Here is a 23,019-nt window from a genome sequence, read left to right on the forward strand (position 1 = left end):
TAATTGCAAGACAAAATGTGAAGGACATAGTACAAAAAGCTATAAAAAAATCAATACATAAGGTTAAAACAAGACTTAAGAATCTATAGCCATGCTAGTGGCTATGTGATGCTATGCTTAGGCACAACAGTGCTATAAGCTACAGTACCGTACATGCTCATGTCAATATGCTAACACGTTGATGTTTAACAGGTGTAATGCTAGAATTAGCTAATTCACACTGAACACAAAGTACAGTTGAGGCTGTTAGGATCAATCATGAGAATTTGTCCTTTGTATATACTGTCATGGCAATCCATCCAATAGTTTTTTAAACATTCCAGTCGGGACTAATGGGCAATGAACATGTAGAGCAAGCATTGCTGAAAAGCACCAAAATAAAAACATTGGAATGAAGAATATTATTTTTTCTTTATAAATCTCTTATTTTAATGGGTCTCTGGTGGATAAGGGAGAGAAAAGATGAAAGGTTTGACTTAAAGGACACTTGGTCTGCTTCAATGACATTAGTGGGAAAATGAAGCATGTCCTGTTTAAGTACAGATATAAGAAAGCGGCATTGCCCTACATATGGCCACTACCCTTCCTCCACACTTCTGGTCTCTGGATGAGTCCTCCCTGTTCTATTCCACTGAAAGCAGCTACAGGCCACGGTGAGTTAGGCTGTACATACAAACGAGGAAGAAATACGTACACAAAATTCTTCTGGGGCCAGATACCTAATCAGAGAGAAAGCATGAATAAAGTAGAGAAAAAGAGAGAGAGAGAAACTCCCCATCTCACACTATGGCTGTGCAAAAACTTTGTTGAAACATCTGTTTTGCTGGCCTCCACACACAGGCAGGTATACATTTCAGCCAGCATGTATTCAACCTTGTGGACATAGAGTCCAAACATTGACCCACATCTGACTACATCATTCACAGAACTTAAAAAAAGAGGGTGAAGCTAATAAAACACTCTCATAACACACATCCTTGCTTATTTTACACATAAACACAAATATAGACAGATACACAAAAACGACCAGATTGTGTTTGTAAAAGCATATTTGTGTTTGCATTGTATGACCTGATAGGTATGGAGGAGAAGGGCTTCTTGTAGATGTCGGCCAGTTTGTCCATGACCACCGTTGCCGTGGTGAAAATCCTGTATGTGTGCAGGAAGGTGTTGAGAAAGTCTATGGAGAGGAAGCGCAGGTCGGTCAGCCTCTCCAGCAGCCGCTCCACGCTGGCATAGCGGATCTGGGGGACCTTGCAGGAGTTGAGCGTTTTGCTGAAGCAAATGTCAACATCATCTTTATGGAGACGCACATCGGATCTGATGGATACACACATACACACACAAACACACACACGCACACACACACAACCAAGCATGGGTGACTGCCGGGCTGATAAGCAAGGAAAAGATCATGAAAGTAGCTGAGCAAAAACAGCCAAGTAAAAAAATATATAAATGAACAAAGAAAATTCATGTATTCCAAAAAAGGAGGATACCAAAGAATACTTTTGAGGAGAAATATAAAAAGAAAAAGAAAATATGAAAAGCATAATACATAACATACAGCCTAACAATTTACAGTACTGTACATCAACATGAATGTAACATTTTCACCCAGGTATGCTACATCATATGTTTTGCAACACTGGCATGAAGAGATGGGTGATCCTCTTCACACACACACAAACATACTTACTTGATCATATGAGGCACAGTGACTTTAGAGTTCTCCTCAAATACACTTGTCATCAAGCCATTACAGCGGATGTTATCAATACACTGAAGAGGCAGAGAAAAAAGGAAGACAAGGAATGAGAGAATGAAGTGAAAGGATGACAGTATGAGAGGGTTTGTTTCGACATATAGAATTTAAAGAAAATGGTACGTGGAGTTTGTAATACCATACAACAGAAATACTCTTTCTATCTGTGCCCTCAAATTAAATTAAAACAAATGCTGAGAATTTTTGTGAAAATACTTCAAAAGTCTGATTAAAGGAATTGAAGCCCCCCTTCAATTCCTTTAATCAGACTTTTGAAGTATTTTCACAAAAATTCTAGGGAAGTAGCCATTTGAAACTGTTTTTATTTTTTATTTTTATTTTATTAAGAATTAATTCACTCTGGCATGCTTGTATTCTGCTACTCTGTTTGTTAGTACTGAGGCAGTTAGCTGAACTCTCCCTTGGGAACTGCACCCGTGTTTCTGTTTACGTATCACCAAGCCTTCTCAATGCCCAGCGGAGACGTGCTCTTGCTATTTGGAGGTTCTTGTTATTCTGTGTTTGTCTGGCTAGTATGTTTGTTTGACTTTGTGTATTACCTGGCTAATATCACTGGTCCATGCCGCCTTCTCCTGCCGCGATGGAGCCAGTAACACCACAGTAAATGGAGGTGTGTCTGAAGGCTCTACTACGAGCTTAAAGTCCAGCTGACCAAATACCTGACCGCTAGCTTTAGCTGTGTGATAGAGGAAAATGATAGAGCTTTTTACAATACAGCAATCCTCTTAAAAATAATTGTAGTAAAAAAGAAATGCTTGTGCTTGTACACACACACACACACACACACACACACACACACACACACACACAGAGGGTTAATTAAGTGGACCTGCTATCTCCATTCTGTGCACCCCTGAGGCTTAAGTGCATAGATGTGTGTTGAAGTGCACATGCACGTGATTGTCTCAGCACTTGTGTGTATGTGTGTAGGTGTTTCATCAATCTCCCTAGTTGCAAAATGAATCCTTAGAAGTTGAAGAAAATAATGGACAGCGATCATCAATGTCAAAAGATTAAAACCTGACATTTAAAGGGGTCAGCATCTGATATTTAAAGGGAAGTAATTTCTGGACACTTCTCATTTGACACTTAATTAACCTCCATGAGTGGTAAAGGGCCTAAATGAGCCAATTAAAGTTGCCAGTGTGTCAACCAATGTACACACAGTGCTTCATAGATGTGGTTAACTTACACTCATCGTCGCTGGCATCTGGTTCCTCTATGAGTGTGCAGTCAATCAGGGACAAAACTCCACCTTGCTGCAAAATTTTATTAGCACTTTTAAACAACAGTTTATTTTGGTTAATGTTTGAGCAATTGAAATGTTAATTCCCACTCTGAAATCTCTTAAACTACTGAGGTTAAGGTGTTCTCACCTTAAGAAGGTGCAATTTTCCTCCAGAGCTGCGTGTACAGACGAGGAAGTGTTTGGTGAAGAGGAAGCACTGACGTTCCCCTTCCTTCTTCAGAGAGAGAGAACCCAAACGGACCTTACTTAGCTTCCCTCGCTCCACTGACGGCAGCTGGATCAGTGAACCTGATGAGCAGGTCGGGCACAGGATTACATTACATTTCATTAAGCTGACACTAAGCTGCGGGCTGTGTAAAAAGCAACATTTCTTTACTGAAAATTCAGTGGCATAAATTGTATCTCTGCTTCAACCTGAAAGGAACCTTGGATCAAGAGAAGACTTGGACTTTTAACACTGGTTTAAAAAATGTGACCTCAACAAATCAAGAGATCAGATACAGCAGCTCATTAGGGTTTGCACACTGTGGCAATTAGCACACTTCGTAATGAACAGTGGGACAGATATAGGTTCAGTGCCTGTCTCAAGAGCACACCAACAACATTTTGCAGGTCTTGGACCAGTGCCTTTTATTGGACTGTCTGTCCAATCATTTGTTGCGAAAAGTAATTGCTGATTGATACAGCAAAAAGTATACAGCACACTTAAGATAAAGCTGATCAAGAATTACTTGTTTTTGTTAGACAAGGCAGACTGTTGGTTCTGGCACCATAACTCCACTCTCAACTGTGTTAAAAAATTGAAAAAAAGGGACCTAGGTTATGAGAACTGTATCCTAACAACTGTAAAAACATTAAAAAAAACATTAAAAAAAACTGTAAAGGCATCCCATGTAACTTTTCCCCCTTCCCAGCTTGCGTGCGCCACTGCATTGGTCCCCCTACAGGTTGTCTCATTAGAACTAGCTCCAATGAGACAACCTGTAGGGGGACAAATTCGCAGAAAGTTACATAGTATGCCTTTAAATGCGAAAAAACTAAATAGGTACTCTTTTCTGTTTTGAACTGCTTGGGAATTATTCATTATGATGGTATTATTTGAATTATGTTAGTTACTAGAGTTCTGCATAATCTATTTAATGAGAGGTTAACGTGGAGAACCAATTGGTCTTTTACTGGGCAAGTGAAGAAAGTGACAAATCTCCCCCAGTAGAAGGTACTACAGTATCTAACGTCATGAATCCGAGACTGCGCGTCCATGCTCTCAGAACACAGGTTGACCGGCAGGAGGGTCTTACTGTCAGGAAAACCTCCAGAGCTTGGCTGTGTGGTAAGCAGTGTTGTGACCTGACAAAGACTTACCCTGCCTGACAAAGGTCTGGCTGGTGTCCAGCAAGATGTCACAGCCCTCTACTATCATCCTTTCTATAGCCAGGTTCTTCCGGATATTCTCTGTGTCGCTCACCTCGTCGTGCATTACTCTGGCCACACACAAACACACCAGTTAATTTAATGTCAAAATGTATCAGAAAAGTTGATAATTGTGTCCAGACACATACCTGGACAGATTCTCCAATTTGGACTTGGCGAATTCAAGACTCTTGCGCTCCACATGCTCATGAGGCGTGTGTGCCAATAACTCATGCAAAGTAATGATGTAGCGAGGAATCTTGCAGGAGAGATCAGCAATATGGAAAATAAAGATTATTAAGCATATGAATGAATTGACATCAAAACACAGACAATTGTATTTGTGTTACAATATGTTTGTGAAAACGTGAGTGTGCTGGTGCCCATGATCTACCTGGAACATGGGGTACGTGAGGAAGGTCTCGAGCATTCGTCCCTCACAGGCAGCGTTAGACTCATACTGTTTCAGCAGCTTGTCAAAGTCTCTGTTCTGCTTACAGTTGGCCAAAATCTGCAGGCTGTACTGATGGTTACGCACAAATTCCTGATAGATGTTCAGCATGGGCAACAGGATGTCAAATAGGTCAGCTAGAAACAAAAACACACACATATAAAGTATGTAAGTCAAATAACGTAATGCAGTTCCCATGTATTTGCCATCATCAGTTGGTTTTAGTTTAACATCCTGTTGTCATAGCAACTGGCACAAAACTGGAAAACATTGACAATGTTCTCTTAGCTACTCCCTAAATGCCCTTGTTTTGTTGTGAGCATTATGTTTTAGTACTGATATTATTATAGCTGTTTTGTGATTGTTGATTTGTTATTTAGTAGAAATTATTTTTTTGCTTACCAAACTGTCTGGGTTTAATGTGTTGCTAATACAAACCGGTCTTCCTACTTTTACTCTTGTGGTCTCTTTGTATATGTTTACCAGATTAATTACTGTCTTGTACTTCCTGTTATGGTTTGGGTATTTTGTTCCTCCTTATTTGGTATTTTGGTTCTGTATTGTCTCCTTGTGCTTGTGTCCTGGTTTCCGCCCTGGTCTTGTGTTGTAGTTTCTGCCTTGTGTGTCTGTATTTTCTGTTTCCTGTATTATTTTGATAGTCTGGTTTTCTGTGCTATCTTGTCTTTAGTTTTACTTCCTGTGTTTTCCTGCTCCTGTGATTACCTGATGTCTTCCACCTGTTTCCCAGCCCTTTTGTCACCTGCCCCTCGTTATCTGAATACCCAGTGTATTTAGTGTCTGTGCTGCCATTGTCTGTTGTCAGATCGTTTTGTGTGCTGTGTGCTTGTTCGTCATTTTGTCCGTTCCTGTGATACTGCTTTTGCACCCTTCTCTGAGTTGTTTTTCCTGTTTTCTCTTTTCTGGATTTATTGACTTTTTGCATTCTTGGAGTTGGGACTTTGCTTCTTCTTTGTCATTTGTCTCCTCACTGTTTATCCGTGTAAAGTTTGGACTTTGTTTTTCACAATAAATCCTAGTCAAACCGTATCTCTGCATTTGGGTCCTCCCTTCCATGACTGCAACGACTTCCTATGCGGTGACCTAATGATAATATTTAACTGGTGATACTCTTCCTAAAATAAGGGACAGCATAACAATTTGACAGCTAGCTTTTATCGTACTCTTCACTTTTATAGTAACTTTGATTACAGTATCTCCTTGTTCTCATTGTCCGATAGTATTTTCAGTTTTTACTTTCATCCAATAACTTCAAAGGCCAACTGTGTTCAATTTTTATAGGGCACACCCATAGTGAGGGTGGAAGACTATTACAATTTGAGTTGTATGAATTGACTTAAGTTAACCCCAAAATCGTGAGGGCAAACAACAAGACAGAAGGTGGAGGAGGGGATTTGGCCAAGGTAAGGTTAAAGGAAAATAGAAAAAGATATTTCAAATGTGTTGCAGTGAAACTGACTCCTCACAGTGAGGCTTGAAAGTTTGTATTAATGTGCATAGAGAAGCCAAGAAAAGATGAAAAAAATCTCCAAAAGGTTGACAGAGGTTCTTTTCATTAAAGTCTGTGCCCTTTCTTCTCCAAACTTACCTTTGCTCATTCCGGCCAAAAAGTTCTAATTTAACCTCATCGGTCCACAGAACTTGTTTCCACAATGCATCAGGCTTGTCTATATGTTAATTTGCAAACTTCAAAAACTTATTTTTGTGGTGAGGACGTAGAAGAGGTTTTCTTCTGATGACTCTTCCATGAAGACCGTATTTGTACGAGTATCTCTTCAAAGTGGAATGGTGTACCACAACTCCAGTGTCTGCCAGGTCTTTCTGGATGGATCATGCAGTCAAACGTGGGTTTTGACTCGCTTTTCCCACAATCCTGTGAGCTGTTCCGTCTGATAATTTTCTTGGTCTTCCAGATCTTGCTTTAACTTCCACTGTTCCTGATGACTGCAATTCCTTAATTACATTCCAAACAGAGGATATTGGCATCTGAAAACACTTTCCTATCCTCTTATAGCCTTCTCCTGCTTTGTGAGCGTCCACTATTTTTCAGTTTTCTAGACAACTACTTAGAAGAACCCATGGTGCTGATTGTAAGGGCGAGGTCAGATGAGTCTGGGCATTTAAAACCTTAAGATAAACATCACATGGTCTTTCCAGATGATGATTGAGAACAATCCATGACACTGTCAGGTCTTAGCTTTCCAAAGGGGGCAGTGCATGCTATAAACTCTGCAGGGGACCCAAACTTTTGCAGATAGCATTTTTTGTTTTCTGTTCTTTTGAAAGTGTAAATGATGGAAATAAAATCTAATTTATTGTGACATATTATACGAATTCCTAATCTGTCATTTGATGCCCTATGGAGATTTTTCCATCTTTTCTTGGCTTCTTTATGCACATTAATGCAAATGTTTACCTGGGGTGCCCATACTTTTGAGCCCCACTGTAAAACCAAGTTCACTAAACACTGGTGATTTTATGAGTTTCTTTATTGATCATTGTTTCTACTTTCTTAAACAATAAGCGATTGTTTTAAAAAGCATCATCACTGAATATATATATATATATATATATATATATATATAACCCCATTCATTAGATGTTCTATAACAGCATTGGATGAAGTAGAGGTTATTTCCTGATTATCTACACAGAAAAAAATGACTGGATCATCAAGCTTTTCAATGGCCGTGCTCTGACAAGGATAAAGTAATCAAAACTGTGCAAGAAAACAAAGAAAAACACTACATAAATGTATTTTATGTTAATACACATTGGTGATCAAATATCTAAATTCAGTGTGAGCCTGAAGGAGAGTTTCAGATAAGGGTGTTTAGTCAGTCCACCCTTTTCTTTTTGAATCTGTCACAAGTAATTTGCTGTCATGTCTTTCAGCAGTCTGTCTCCTAGGTGATGGTATCTTTAGAAGGGCTTCTTCTTTAGGAGGTGAATTTTTGGTATGCCTTCTGGTCTAGGTGGTCATTGTCTGTCAAGACAATGAGTGTGCTTGTTGCAGACTAAGATAAGGCAATTAATGTGTGTGAATGGGGCAGGAAGACGTCAGGACTGACGTTTGAACGAGACAAACTGGACTACTGAAAACCTGACCTGATGTCATTATGTGGCAGTGTTTACATACAGCGTGTATTTGTGAGATGTGTGAGGCAATGTAACAGCTTACCCAGCACCAGAGTTGGCCAGTTGGCTATTCTCGCCTTCAAGCCTTGATGGAAAATCTCATGAAGGAACATGATGGTCTCACTGAAGAGACAGTGTAAACGCAGTATCAAAACAAAATGACAAAAGAGGAGTTGTTGTTTTTTAATCCTCAGAATATGTCTCTCCTTGTGCCCCCAGCGTAGTTAACATGTCAGTGATTCATTTAAAAGCAAAGATGAACAGAATATCTACACACCTGTTGAGGAAGATGCTGCTGACTTCGTCGTGGCTGATGGGGGGTTTCTTAGAGCTGGCAGCCATCCTCAGAGGTCTGAGGAAAAAGTTGACCAGGATGTAGAGCTGGTGCACGTACCTGTCATCAAACACACGCGCAAGCACGCGCACACGCGCGCACACACACACACACACACACACACACACACACACACACACACACACACACACACACACACACACACACACACAGTCAAATACTTTTATGTATTACCTAATACTTTCTTAAACAGTGAGATTTAGCAATGTTATAGCAATTTAGATTCACCTTCAAAAAACGTATAGTATAAGAGCAAATGTGTTCAATGAAGACATTGTTCATATTTAATTGTTGAATTTTGTAATATTCCAATATATATGTTGACTAGCAGATGATAATATTTCCTGAATGTTTTTATTTGTTCTAGCTGAAGCTATAATGAATAATGAATGCCTCTCCCTGTTTGCCCATAACTGTGCAAACACAATTTCTCTAAAATAGCTTATGAACTTATGAAGTTACAATTTGCAACATGAAATTGTTTTATCATACTTGTAACCCATGTTTTGTCAGGTTCTGGTAATCTGACTGTGATTAGGTTTGTTTGAATTAATACAATACATTAGTATATTACGGATGGCAGTTATGTACAAAATCTTCTATTTCAGTGTATGTAATTTTACGTTTACAATCCATGTATATTGTGATGTAGTACATCTTCTGAAAATATTACTGAGAAACTGTTTCAAGGTGAAATACGGGAATGTCTGTTACGGCATGCACTGCAAAGCTCGACTGGGGACAACATTTCTGCAGTGTACGCCGCTACAAAGTATTAACATACTCTGTCTCTGCCTCCACCATGTTAAAGACGATCTGGTTCCTCTTCCTCATGCTCTCAGCATGAGGAGAGCAGATGTAGTCTTGAACAATAATCTTCCACTTCCTCCGACAGAGCCAGCCCCGCATGAAACTCTGCACCTGAGGAAATACAAACAAGGTAGCTTAGACGCAGTCACATGGAGCGTGCATATTGTGCATGCAACCCATGCAAGAAATCCCAGGTAAGACACAAAAGACAGGCTACTGAAGTGACAAACACATGAAATCTAGGTAGTAAAATATTTATTTACCTTTTTGATCTTTTTGATATCCGGGTCTTCATTTTCATGGTTGACATGGTAAGGCCGCATTCGCTCCTTAGTTTTGTTCAGAGCTATAATCTTTTAAGAGAAATTCAGTCACAAATAATTTGAGCATAATATGGGTGACTAAATGTCTAAACAAAAGACACATCAAGTTAGAGTAAAATCACATTTAATAGAAACAATGGTCTTTTGAGGTATAATAGGAAGTGGTATGATTTAATGCATGAGGATATTTTATTCCTAAACTAATTAAGTGTAATTTGGTTGAATATTGTGTATGTGATGGTCATGCTGTATATGGTTAGTGAACTGTTGTTGCACCAGATAGACATCAGACTTCCTCATCTTTGACAATCGGATGCCTTCATTCATAAAGAGAGAATGACAGTGAAGGGGAGGACTGCTATCAGCTGGGGACAGTAAGCAAATTAAGGCTTTGATGTGCTTGATTACCCGTAGTGCATTGTTGGGCACAGCGGGGACTGACTGACAACAAAGGATCATCTTCTGCAGAGATATATATATATATATATATATATCTACAGCACATAATAAACCAATAAATGTAAACCATCTCATTTTACATAGTAAACCTAACATTAAATGTCTCTAGTTCTCTTTAAATAACACTGATGACTAATTTTAATAGCCAACATAGCTGGTAAAAGGTTTTCGTGGCAACATAATCTTCCGTGAAGAAGAAATGAACCCAGCACAGGTTGAGGCTGGCTCTGCAGTATTATAATAATTTCACCTATTTGTTTTTTACCTTCAGTCCCCTTGACAACATCTGTTTATCACAGATGGAGAAAAGCATGAAAGATGAAACCAAAGCCATTTCTAGCCACACACTTTCATCTTCATTTTCTTATTCACTAGAGCTACCATGCCAATAGCAGTAGAGATGAGCGAGTCTGCCAACTGCTGGCAGTTACAGTGGCTAGTTGGTTTAATTATTCATAAACACATAAACAAACAAACAAGAGTATGTTTTAATGAGATGGATCGCCAACTGCACACTGGCGCTCAAATTCTAATCCTTTTATCATGAGCAGTCCAATTACACAGGCAGATGTTTATAAAATGTTTTTCGTTAGCATTTTCATTATCAACGGGGCTCACTGTATCCCTGCCAATGACATATAATCACAGTGTGGATGAATCTGCCACACTTGTTGCTCTAAAAGGGGGATTAAAGCTAAAATCAGCATGAAAGGTTAATACATTAAACATCGTGTTATTTTCTAAAGACAGAAATACCCTAAACCAACAAAATATTCATATACAACAATTGTTGACACAGATGAGCTGAGACATAATTGGAAATAACATGGGAGCTGTGATTTATGGTGATGTTAGAAGATGGTCAAATGAGCAAATAGCTTCCCTAGGGGTAAAATCACCTCTCATCTAATCCAGCCAATAGTATAGCTTTACTTTAATAAAAATTAATAATTTCTGAATCATTTCCAATAACCTCCTAGTTTTCTATTTTCCTATAAACAACTATGTCATTGGTTCAGTTGACACACTTCCAACTAATTAACTCCAATAATTGATAGAGTAACCTAAACAATCTTTCTGTCAGTGAATGAATGAATGAGGTTAACGCTAGAGCTACTTTACACATTCCACTTTCACAAAAATACAAAAAATGTTGAGTTGACAGATCCATAAAAAAACCGACAACTTCTTCTGGAGTCAGGTTGATATCATATCCACATGCCCTGTATATATTGTACAGACATGCAAATTTTGGCTTGGCAATATGGCTGAAATTAATGTCACATTTCAGTAAACAAAAAATCAAATATCAATAGGCCTACATATGATATGGCAAATTAATGCAAAATCATACATTCAACATTAACAAATTGGTTTTCAATGCAATGAACTGTTGTCCATTATACGAAACAAACCATTAGTATAGGTGCAGAAAAAAAGTAGCAAACAACTCACAGTGATGTCAGAATTCAAAAGTAAGCCCATTGTTTACTTCAAAAAGAGAGTGCGGCTATTGATCTAATTACCATTATAATCCCCTGCTGTCATTTATGAGTGTGAGAGAGAATTGTAATTAGTTTAGATTAACAATGTTATAGAGGTCAGTTGTGTTTTGTGTGTAACTGTGCTTTTCTAATTTATAATGCTGTGACAGCAAAACAGAAACTTGTTGTGTATGATAAGCGTAATGGTTTGGCAGCTTGTAAAGAAGCTGGTGAGCTGTCTTTATTGAGCGGTGGGCTTCTCCTCCTACGCTCAGAGGTGAATAAGTACTGTTCACACCCACTCCTCTGCTGCCATAAGCACAACTGTGAAAAGATACACCCACTGCTGCATACCCATTACCCATAGGGATATGGGCATCCAGATATATATTTAATTTCCTTGGATCACTGAGTGAGTGAGTGAGTGAGTGATATACCGTAGTTCAATGTCTTAAAAAAATGAGGAAGAAACTCATGAGGCAGTAGTGCTAAAGAAAAAAACAATAAAAATGAAGAAACTAAAGAAAGAACATTAAAGAGGACAAAACTACTGAAAACGACCATCCATAGTGCTAGAGGGACGTTTTTATTAATGGGTTCCAGATTTATTTGTATCGTTTACGCACAGAGAGACAGGAAAACAACATGCCAACGCAATACACTCCTGCTATCGGTTTCATGTTATTCCGCTGACCAGCAATGGCCAGCGGTAATTTGCGAAAAAAAGCAGGGAAGAAGAAGACTGCAAGGATATATGGATGTAAGCAATGTATGATTTAAGAAATTTAATAAATCAGCAAATGTTTTACAAGGAAGGAAATGCATTTGTTAGACCCCAAGGATACAAACAATGGGTTTGAGTATCAGTGAATCTTAACGTGCTAGATGTATTTTTTCACAAGAAAACTCCACCTAGCACCTTTTACCTATGAATTGAATATGGGTTAATAACCCAACAGAATTACAAAATAACACTAAACCTGGGTCAAAACGTTTTTTGGTCTACCGGATATAAAGATCAAAAAAATTACTCCACAAGTTAAAAGTAACCAACCTTTTTGGTTTTGTTTACCAAGAGACATGTAGCCTAAATATGATGATTGTACTGGGTCAAAATAACCAAATATTGATATGGGTGAATGTACCACTGAAAATCACTTAAATAACACTAAAACCGGGTAAGAAAAAATTGGGTGTAATTGTTGACCCAGCAGTTTTTATGCTAATGGGGACTGGACAGACCCAGTACTGGGTACCACAACTGACCCAAATTGGTTAAAAATTAACCCAGTATTGGTAAATGTGAACCTTTGTGATGAAGGGGCATTGCATGATTGTTTTTATGGTAGTTATAACCAAGATTATTATATATTTCACTGTTTAAAAACGAAACACAGGGCATCAAAAGTTGCTGGTTAGTTTTTCAGTCCAGAATTCCATAAAAAAATACTTGTTTCAGAACAAAACAGAGAATTATCAATGGTACAAACAAACTGTGGCCTGAGAGAATTGTATAAGTAAAAACATTAAAAGACAGTAATCAAGAACCACACGTTCTCTTCCAATGATCAGCACTGACTGTTGTCTTCTGTGGTACTTCAAATGACAACATGCACTGGCTGATAAGTTCCGTTTAGTAGCCTCATACACATGCATAGTTTCCTCTGTGTATTTGAATTAACTTCCACATGGAAGAGGCAATTGTAGGTGTTGTGTGTGTGTGTGTGTGTGTGTGTGTGTGTGTGTGTGTGTGTGTGTGTGTGTGGCCATGCTGTACCTCTGCTTTGAGCCTCTCGATTTCTGTGTCCTGATCTTCCAGCTGGGTGCGCAGCTGATTAGCAGCCACCTTTTCAGTTTCCACTATCTGTACAAGGTGGATGTATTTCTGCATCAGCACCTCTCGTTCAATGATGATGTCAGAGTAACTGAAAATTAAGAGAAGTCCATAAATATATAGAGAACTTTCAGTTATATGAAGCACTTTTATCATACACATGATTGAAAAGCAGCATATACAAAAAAGTATTGCTTCTTTCCGCCATTGTGTGTTAATGGCAGAAAGGAAGGAATGACAAACACATTTAATGCTTTTGAAAGTGTATTGATTATTAACGCTAGGTAATGATTCAAATTGTCAACCCTGTGTGAAGCTACAAAATCTTAAAAGCCTTTTGATGGCCCTGCAAACCAATGGTGCCCAAAAGAACTAAGGAACGTTCTATGTGGACCCAACTGGTTCTATGAAGAACCCATTTTAAATTGTTATTTATCTATTTTTAAATATATTAGCCTAAACGTTTATTAAATCTAACAAACACTGTTAATCATACACTGTCTCTACATGCACAGGTGTGCACATGTGTGTAGGTGTTTTTAATGGAAGAGGTTACATTGTAATGTCGACTTAGCCGGTAGTTCACTTCCTAATTTCAGAAGGAGTTCAAATATGCCAGTCAGTGTGAGTCTGCAGGAAGCACAGATGACTACAAGAACAACTAATTAGGCTGACATTGTATGGCATCTATAAAATACAAGCAACACATGCTTCTTTTGAAACTATGAAATGCTCATTATCTTTTTCAGGACAGCAGTGTCCAAACTCCTCACCTTGGACCTTAGATATCTGAGCCTCTTTCAACATATCAACAAGGAAGAGCTTTCAAAAAGTTGCTGCAGCCACAATAAGATGGTTTTCAAATATTTGTATAAGTTTCATACCGCACTAAATAAACTGGAACTGAGTAATCAATGGAAGGTAGTAAACTTTGTGCAAAAACACTTAGTTTGGAACACAATTAGGTATGCATTCGTAAAGTATACATGATTTATATTTAATAGGCTATAAATGAAAAACCACCTGTATGGCTGCATGAATGCTCTCTAATCTTAATGTTCTATCATATCAAACTGTGGTCATGCAGTCTGAGGTCATCGTTCCTGCTGTACAAAACAGATTAGGAAAAACACAAATATCCTTTATGCAATATACCTTGCCTGCTGTATGGCCTCCACCCATTCATCACACTCACTCTCCTCCTCTGTGCGCAGCTCCAGAGGCTTCTGTCCATCGTGACCAAACACGATGAGGAAGTAGTGCTAAAGAGAGAGCGATAAAAAGAGAAAAGCTGTTTATATGTGTGACCCTGGCACCTAACATATTCACAACACCACTACTGAGTCATGCCAACAGTCTCACTTTACAGGACAAGATGTTTTGGTTGCACCTTTGAGATGCAAGCCACAGCTAATCAGACATTTGGCGCACACATATGGAAACATGGCTTTCAACAACGTTTGCTTTTCACGCTTTTTTCTTGCCCAGATTCATCCCATTTAAAGTTCCAGACCTTACATGATGCAGGCATAGCACACAAACAGAGAGTGAGAATTGGAGAGGGATACAGAGTTATTTGCCCGCTGAAATGAAGTGTTGTCTTTGTACCCTTTCTCCACTAGCCTATTATCATCCCCATCAATTAGGCCGCTCCCTGTCTCGCTCTCGTTTTCTGTTTGTCTCTCTTATTAATCTGCTGAATTTCCCTGAGTATCTGCCTTTAAAATACTTCCCCACACGTACACACACCAGGCATTATGTGAAGTGATAGAGGGTTTTATTCAAATGGTCATGTCCTGGGGCACAGGGTTACCAGAAGGGCTGCTATTCTTAGTAAGGGAAAACAGAGAAGACTGAGCTCTGCATGGACTTTCTCTCTCATCCTCCTCGTGTTCTTCTCTTCTCATCATCCAACCACCTCTTTCCACCACCTCTCTCTCTCTCTCTCTCTTTGCACTTCAACCATCATCCCACTCCACCTCCTCTGTCCCGCTCCACCAGCATTCTCACTTCTCTTGTTGTTGAAAACCCACTCCTCCTCCTCATCCTCCTTCCCCTTCATACTCTCTTTGTGTCTCTCTCAGTAAGGATTCAGTGAACCAAACTGAGTCAAGAGGAGAGACGTTTACCCTGCAGGAGGATGGACGGGCTTCAGCCCCTGCAGTTGGGATGGGCTCGGGACAGAGTCACCAAGGTTATTGGAAAATATACACACACACACACGCACCCACCCACCCACCCACACACACACACACACACACACACATAAACACGCACGCACGCATGCACACACACACACATTTATAGACCCTCCTCCATCTCCATCTCTATCCTCCTATCCCTCCGTTTTATGTATCTGTCATTTCGATTCACTGGCTGGCTGGATTTATTACATGAACAATAATCTATGCTCTAACAGTCTTTGACAGGGAGAAAGAGCGACATAGAATGGTAGAGAGACAAAGTGGTTACATAATATTTCTTAACCACGTACATATTACTAAATTGTGTCACCACCTAACAAGATAAAATTTCCATGGCAACACAATATCTGACTCTTTTGTCATGTTTTGCATTTCCATTTTCTGCTTGTTAGGGCTGCCTCCATTCATTTAAAGCTTTATTGATCCATCCTTTAATTTTCCACGTGGAGGAAGCAGCCTTTAGTAGAAACTAAAACATTTACTTATACAGAGCTTTTTTTCACATTTGTGGTCTTTGCATTGTCTATGGGTCTTTGCTTGCCCAAGATATTCTGAGCATATGTTACCTGCATATTAAGATAACATTATAGTGATGGAGTTAATGGTTACTGATTTTTACAGTGCACAGTACATGTCGGGGTTTACAGTATATCTGCCTTTTATAGCCTTATTAAAGGGAATACGCACAAACATTTCAACACCATGTTGGTATTGATTCACATGGTTGCTTTGATCACACAGATGTCCCAGTCATAATTACCACATGTACAGTGATTATCGTGTTAGTGACTGTAGTGGTATTTTCTATTTGATGCTCAATGGTGAAAAGAAAAGTTGTATTTATTCCACTCTGCTGTAATAAATGTCCCACATTTAAATTTTACAATAGTAGGAGTATACATGTAGGAGTATTATCTGCCAAACTATCCTTAATTTTTCTTTTTTTTTAAGAACTCAAGTAATAGTACCCATTATACACGTTGACTTGTCTTAGACAATGAAATATTTGATTAATATTTCTGAAAGATTAACATGCAAGCAGCATTTTAAAGTTATAATTTGCTAATGAGAGAGTATAGTAGTTGAATACGTTTGTAATGTGATCTTAAACTGTAAAGTATCTTGTCATGTAAAATAAAGTAAAAAAAGTAACATATTTCCATCTGAGATGTAGAAATACAAGTAGATTAACACGGAAACATTCAAGTAAAGTCAAGATATCTCAAAATGTTTTTTAAATCCTGTGGAGCACTGCTATTGCTATTGAGTATTTACCTTTTTGAGTGGAAAATACTCTGAGTGGGTTTCCCATTTTGTTTGTATCATTGCACAAGGATGCAAAAGAGCAAAAGCAGTGGCGTAGCAGTGGGCCCACAAAGGCAGTGAAGAGGAAGAAGCAATCTAGCAAACATGGACTTAAACAATGCACAATTTCAAATATTACAAAGAGTTTGAATGCATTTCCTTCCTCATAAAACATTTGCAAAGTGTTTGTAAGGCCCCAAGGATTCCCACTGTTTTATTGAGAAGTACTAAATGTGAACTTTGCTTGTTTAGAAGAAACATCCACATAACACCTCTAAGTGCAGTCCTCAAGTAAATGTACTTAGTTACAATCCACCACTGTTTATACAGTATATACTGATATTAAAAGTATTCATATAATCTCCCATTTCAGGATACTTTACATAATGTAAATGTTTCACTGAATTCCTCTTTGAATGTATATTCTATTTGCTGCAGCAATGCCCCAATTGCTCCCAAGCAATCATTTAACTTTAATGAATCACATCCTTTTACAGAAGATTTTGGATCACGCTGGACCTTATGCCGTTGAAAACATTAACAATGCACTGCAATGAATTACACTGTAACACTGTACTGTGTCCTCATTAGTCGAAGATTAACAAGAGGTAAGAGGTCCAACTCTCTATGAGCTGTGAACACACAGTTTACTAGCTCTACAGTACCATTTAGGACTAGGACGCTCGCTCTTCAAATACAGCTCAAATGTACCCTCCATCCTTCAGGGCCTTAACTGTACTGTAAGATATTTAATTTAAAAGAAAAAAAGAAGAAGGAAAAGCAAAAGAAACTAAGAAACAAAAAGACAGAGACTCTTTCCTTCTCCTTCGCAGTTTATTGTATGTCACCGATGTACAGTAAAGAATACCTTTCCCCTTTTTTGCCTAATCTGTGAAGAAGCTATCATAGAAAATTAATCTGTGAAACTGACAGCTGGACATAAAGGAGTAACACAAGCACAATGAAGGGAAATTTTATTATTAAAAAGCAATTTCGGGTGTCATTTAAAACTGCTTACAAAGATGAGAAGTGAGACTACTTTTCACTGTCCAACAGAGACTAAACATTAGGATATTAAAACCTACCACACACCCTCAGGTTCATGGTAGCACTGTAATGAAATTAAAGATTAAAGAGTCAAAGATGAAACTGGACTTGTTGGTAATAGATTCATTAGGCAAACGATAGCTGGGGGATCCAGAAATACTCATGTGTTATAAATATTTAAAAGCAGAGATGACAGAATGGTAGGCTCCACTAATGATTAGGGGACTGGAATAGCAACTAATGATGCAACACTGCTGCTGCTTTGGTATCTGCACTGACGAGAGGCCAATTTTTGTTGTACATTACCACAGACGGACCTTGTTTTTCCTTTTCTCGTCCGTAACTCTCAGCCTTTCGGAGCGATGCCACTTTACTGCTTTGATGTTGTTTTCTTCAATGGGTAGAAAAAAGGCATGAATGCTGAAAGTGGTAAAGGTGTATACTATGAATGTACCAAAAAATTATATAAAGAAACTGCACAGGTATTCATAGTTTAAGCATAGGTTAAAACAGCACAGAACAACTAGGATGTACATTTTGTGCCATGATGGTTCCTTTGCTGGATTAACATTTTCCCCCCCCGCTGGTTTTTAAAAGACCATACATGTAGAGTACATAAGCATTGGCATATAAACTCCAAATCATCTCTACGTTTGAGTGCATGCTTTAGATATATGGATCTTTGGATGTATTTTACGTGCTGTTCCCATCCGACGAGCACAGACATATGCATCGGCTTCATGTAGTAGTAACCTGTACGAATACTAGTCATTAATTTCATCCCGATGCTGTTACATAGCTGCAGCAATTCTATGAGAATTACCGTCCCCTTTTGCCCTTTGAGATGACATACTGTGATTCAAGGCTCTAGCTAGCTACCAAAATTTGCCGGAGCCGTGAGCTATATGATTAGCAGAAGGCTAAACTACCTAGTTAGCTAGAGCCTCAAATAAACATGGCAAATGAACCAGTATTCGTTATACTCCAGCAGACCAGCTCTCCTTAATGTTTTCACTTCAAGTGTCTACTTCCTGGGCATTAAAATAGACCACAATTTTACACAATGTTGTTCCTGCATATGCTATGTATAGATAGATGACTTATCTTAATAAAGTCTTGTAAAATAGTTAAGCCTTGAATTAGTTACAACCCTAAGTCTTTGGCTATGGTTAGCAGCACAACCTTCACTGAAGGGACTTGCATGCTCATCTGCATTTGCAGAACAGCCAAAGAAAACAATCTCTATCTCTGTGACTGGCCAAAGTCTTCCGTCATGGGCTAGATTTTCTAAAGCCTGAAAACAGCCAATGAGGAGGTGCAGAAGTTAGGTTTTTTCTCACACTACTTGAAATACAATAAACTGAAAGATTAATATAGATCATTTCACAACGTCAACAAAAATAAACCACAGCTCAATCTATCACTGTGAACTTTTTTTGTTGTCAGCACTCCATTACCTCATGATAACTCAACACATAAACTCTGCAGACTTAATGTTCAATGTAATAGATTGTACAACTTAAGCTGGTTTCAAATGTGTGCTATTCTCAGTCAACAGAGAAAAAAAAAATAGTTACAACTTTAAAACACGGCAGGATGCAAATGGTTAACTGAGGTGCATGTGACCTGTACATATTATGTGGTACAGTAAATGGGCATGCAAAACCACGGGCATGTTAAATTAAATATAAGTCAGAAAATAAGGCTATTCACAAATTCTGAGAAATGTTTCACAAAAAATAATAACCCAATATAAAAGTTGTTTTGGTGGAACTAGCAGCCATGTAGGTCAGAAAAATCTGTCTTGTCTCACCTCCATATAAGGTATGGTGTGTGTTTGTGGCTGTGTTTAACAAGAATATCAAGGCCAAACCACTTAGGTTTGCCTAACTTTGTTTGAACTTGATGTGCAGGTTTTTGTCTCATCCTATTACCGAGATCCATACGTGCTCATTACAACATGGAAAGGGAGAAAAATCATTAACAAGCCGTTTGAACACAATGGGATCCATTGGATGCCGATGTATAATGCGTCTCCACCTTAGCACTGTTGGTAAAGCATGGAGTGCTCAGTGATTCTGACTCCCGCAGGGTGATGATTACCATTACAGAGAACTACAACAGAGAGGAGACCAGATTTGTGTATGTGTGTGTGTGTGTGTGTGTGTGTCTGATATAATCCATAAACTTGATTTCCTGTATGTGTGGGAGTATATAGCACCATGCTGGGTTTCTCTAAAAAGACTAGAAGAAAACAGAACGTGAGATACTACAAAAGAATCACAGAGATTATTAAAACAAAGATAATCTCAAACTACCTGTTGCTGGCCATATTATGGGGGGACAATGCTTCAAAGCAGCAAAAGATTATTGGCTTCATAGTCACAACAAATATAAACCATTAAGGCATGAAAAAAACAGACACAGAGTATGAAAAAGGTTTGAGAGATAAATAGGATAAAAAGGGTGTGGGTTCACTTTTCCACCCATCAGTCTTCTGGAGCAGACACGATATGCATCTCTCCTCTTTATATCCCTCTCATTTCTCAGCTCCTGTCGTGCTCCCACAGAGGCAATGTTGTACATTTTGCGCCGAATGCAGCTTCACAAAATGCTCACAAACAAATACGATTTTATTTCTGTTGGACGGAGCCAGGTCAATTGTTTCCCAGTGTCCAGTCTTAATGATTAGCTAACTACCTTCAGGATGTAGCCTTATATTTGAAGGTTGTATAAATCTTCTATCTAAGTCTTGGTAGCAAATAAGGAATTTGTCACAAAAATGGCAAACTTTACCTTTAGGATTTCTTGTCATTGCCTTTGTTTTGCTACAGCCAAAATAAATAGAGTGTCGATTCCTAACTAGATAAAGAAAAAATACAAGAGATGTAAAGGTAAATGTGTCAGTTTTTCCTTGATTCATCTTCTCGCTTTAGTTGAAATGGTCCTCTTTGTATTTCCATTACACACATTCTGTAATTCCAGAAATCCAAACAGCTTCACTTTAGAAAAAAAGAAGAGACGTTTTATTCCTGTAGTCTTGTCATTGTGAAGAGATACAAAACAGTAATTTGACAGCGGCAGCATTAGTACTTTATGTAACCACTGAATTTAACTAATGATATCACCGAATCCACATCCCACATCCTGCTGTTTCTTCATGCTGTTTACTTCCTCCAAAGAAGTTCATACAACAAAGTATGGAGCCATCTCTCTCACACACATACATTAAACATTCACAGATACACACAACTCACACACACAGTATAAGTATACTAATCGTTGTGCCTGCCTCAGAACTGCCACTCTGATCAGGGATTACCTGTCAGTTTATCTGGAGATTAAAAAGATAGCTCCCCTCCTCCACTGCTTACTTTCACTGCTGTCCTCCATTAAAAAGAAAAAACATATGTAATACAGCTATAATCAAGCTTGTTGCCCCATCTAACACATTTGTTATTGCTTTATAATACTCTCACTCCATAGCCTGGAGGAATTTTTGGTGAACATCCTGCCAGCCTAATGCAATAGATGCTGGATTGGAGTTTGCTCTACAACTCCCACAGTGCCACAGCAGAAGTGTCTAAACACAACATAAATCTGTTTTACAATATTCTTGAGAATTGCCAGTGTGCCTAACCTGATCCTGTAAAATACACTGCTCATAAACTCTGCACAGACAACAACAAACACACATGAAACTACTTGACAAACCTAATACCTGGCACTCAAGTTTATTTTATACAGTACTCGTGGGATGTGTGTGTGTTTGTGTGTGTGTGTGTGTGTGTGTGTGTGTGTGTGTGTGTGTGTGTGTGTGTGTGTGTGTGTGTGTGTGTGTGTGTGTGTGTGTGTGAGACAGGAGGGGCATGTATAATAGATGGGAGCAGCTCCAGCAATAACAATAACACCACTGAAGAGTACAGAGGCCCAATGCCCCAAGTGCATTTATCACCCAGGGTGTCCACATGAACAGCCCAGCACTGGTTCAGGATGAGATGTGATGAAATATGCTGGGATTTTTGTTTATGTAAGATTCTCACCTGTCATCTGCCTAACTTAAAGCAACTCTGCCAAATTCAGCTTTACCAACAGGCTGATCAATACTGTGCAACATGTTCATATTATATTTTAAAAAATCAGCTAATTTGCTGCTGGAATCCTGTCAATGTAAGGTACATAATGGCCAAATCTTTTGACTAATGGGTGTACTGATCATTTAATATGGTGTCCAATAAAACCTAGCACCAAACGTAATGACTTTTACTTTTAGGTAAACTGAAATCATGGCAATGCTGTTCGACCACCAGACTACAGAGGCTGTAAGACTCCTCAATTCCACCATAAAAAATATCGTACTACTTTTAGTTAACTAAACCTGAATTTCATCATGCAACCCCGTGTTGCACAATGACAATAAACTAAAATTTAACCTTGATTGGTTGTATAACACCTTCAACAAGGATTAAATACTCCTTTGTGGTTTGAGAAAAGTTGTTTTGAGGCAAATTAAGCCTTCTTTGGAGCAGAGCAGGAGGTATACAAAGCATCATTAGCTTTGTATACCGCTTTATAGCGTAGCTTTTTGCTGCAAATAACTGCCTGTTGCGCCTGAAAATGACCCTAAAGAGAGCAGCGGGAGTATACCAAAAAAGTGAAGTTGCAAGCTGAAAAACCAAAACCAAACAATAAAACAAAATATAACACTAAAAAGCTCGGTAGAGCAGTGGGGAACTGCTGAGGCTGATGGTAATTCTCTGTGGGTTACTAACAAGCCCTTTCACTTTACACATAATCATATGATGATGATTGTTAACATGAAATTATTGATTGATTGACTGGTTGATTGATTTATTGATTGATTGATTGAGCGAGCAGCATTAAAGGAATAGTTTAATATTATGGGAAATACACTTGTTTGCTTTCTTGAGGGTTAAATGAGAGAATGGATACCATGTCTGTAGACACCCTCAACGACAAGAACGGGACCGGAGAGATATTTCCTTCTTTATAGAGCTGTGTAGATTGAATTATTACTTAATGTTATCACTATTATTATTACTACAAAGCCAATCGTCTCCTTGCTGTAGCTCCACAGTTAACACACAAACATGGGAGTAGCATTGACCTTCTCATCTAGCTAGAT

General features: G+C 38.6%; 1 protein-coding gene across 3 annotated transcripts in view; it reads right to left on the bottom strand.

The window, feature by feature from the left end:
* The window catches only part of rasgrf2b (Ras protein-specific guanine nucleotide-releasing factor 2b), a 43,378-nt gene that overhangs the window by 15,096 nt on the left and 5,263 nt on the right, over positions 1 to 23,019 (bottom strand). For 2 of the 3 annotated variants that reach the window (XM_034871848.1, XM_034871847.1), the window contains exons 2-15: positions 14,473 to 14,579; positions 13,261 to 13,408; positions 9,481 to 9,570; positions 9,192 to 9,328; positions 8,330 to 8,446; positions 8,096 to 8,175; positions 4,840 to 5,033; positions 4,595 to 4,704; positions 4,398 to 4,516; positions 3,163 to 3,323; positions 2,979 to 3,045; positions 2,326 to 2,462; positions 1,700 to 1,782; positions 1,072 to 1,320 (exon numbers count right to left, since the gene is read on the bottom strand). In XM_034871848.1, coding sequence (XP_034727739.1) covers positions 1,072 to 1,320; positions 1,700 to 1,782; positions 2,326 to 2,462; positions 2,979 to 3,045; positions 3,163 to 3,323; positions 4,398 to 4,516; positions 4,595 to 4,704; positions 4,840 to 5,033; positions 8,096 to 8,175; positions 8,330 to 8,446; positions 9,192 to 9,328; positions 9,481 to 9,570; positions 13,261 to 13,408; positions 14,473 to 14,579 — 1,799 coding nt within the window. Of the gene's footprint in view, positions 1 to 1,071; positions 1,321 to 1,699; positions 1,783 to 2,325; positions 2,463 to 2,978; positions 3,046 to 3,162; positions 3,324 to 4,397; positions 4,517 to 4,594; positions 4,705 to 4,839; positions 5,034 to 8,095; positions 8,176 to 8,329; positions 8,447 to 9,191; positions 9,329 to 9,480; positions 9,571 to 13,260; positions 13,409 to 14,472; positions 14,580 to 21,195; positions 21,256 to 23,019 lie in introns of those variants that run through there. The other variant, XM_034871849.1, reaches the window with a different exon arrangement.

This window comes from Etheostoma cragini, chromosome 5 (genome assembly GCF_013103735.1).
Source record: "Etheostoma cragini isolate CJK2018 chromosome 5, CSU_Ecrag_1.0, whole genome shotgun sequence".
NCBI lineage: Eukaryota > Metazoa > Chordata > Actinopteri > Perciformes > Percidae > Etheostoma > Etheostoma cragini.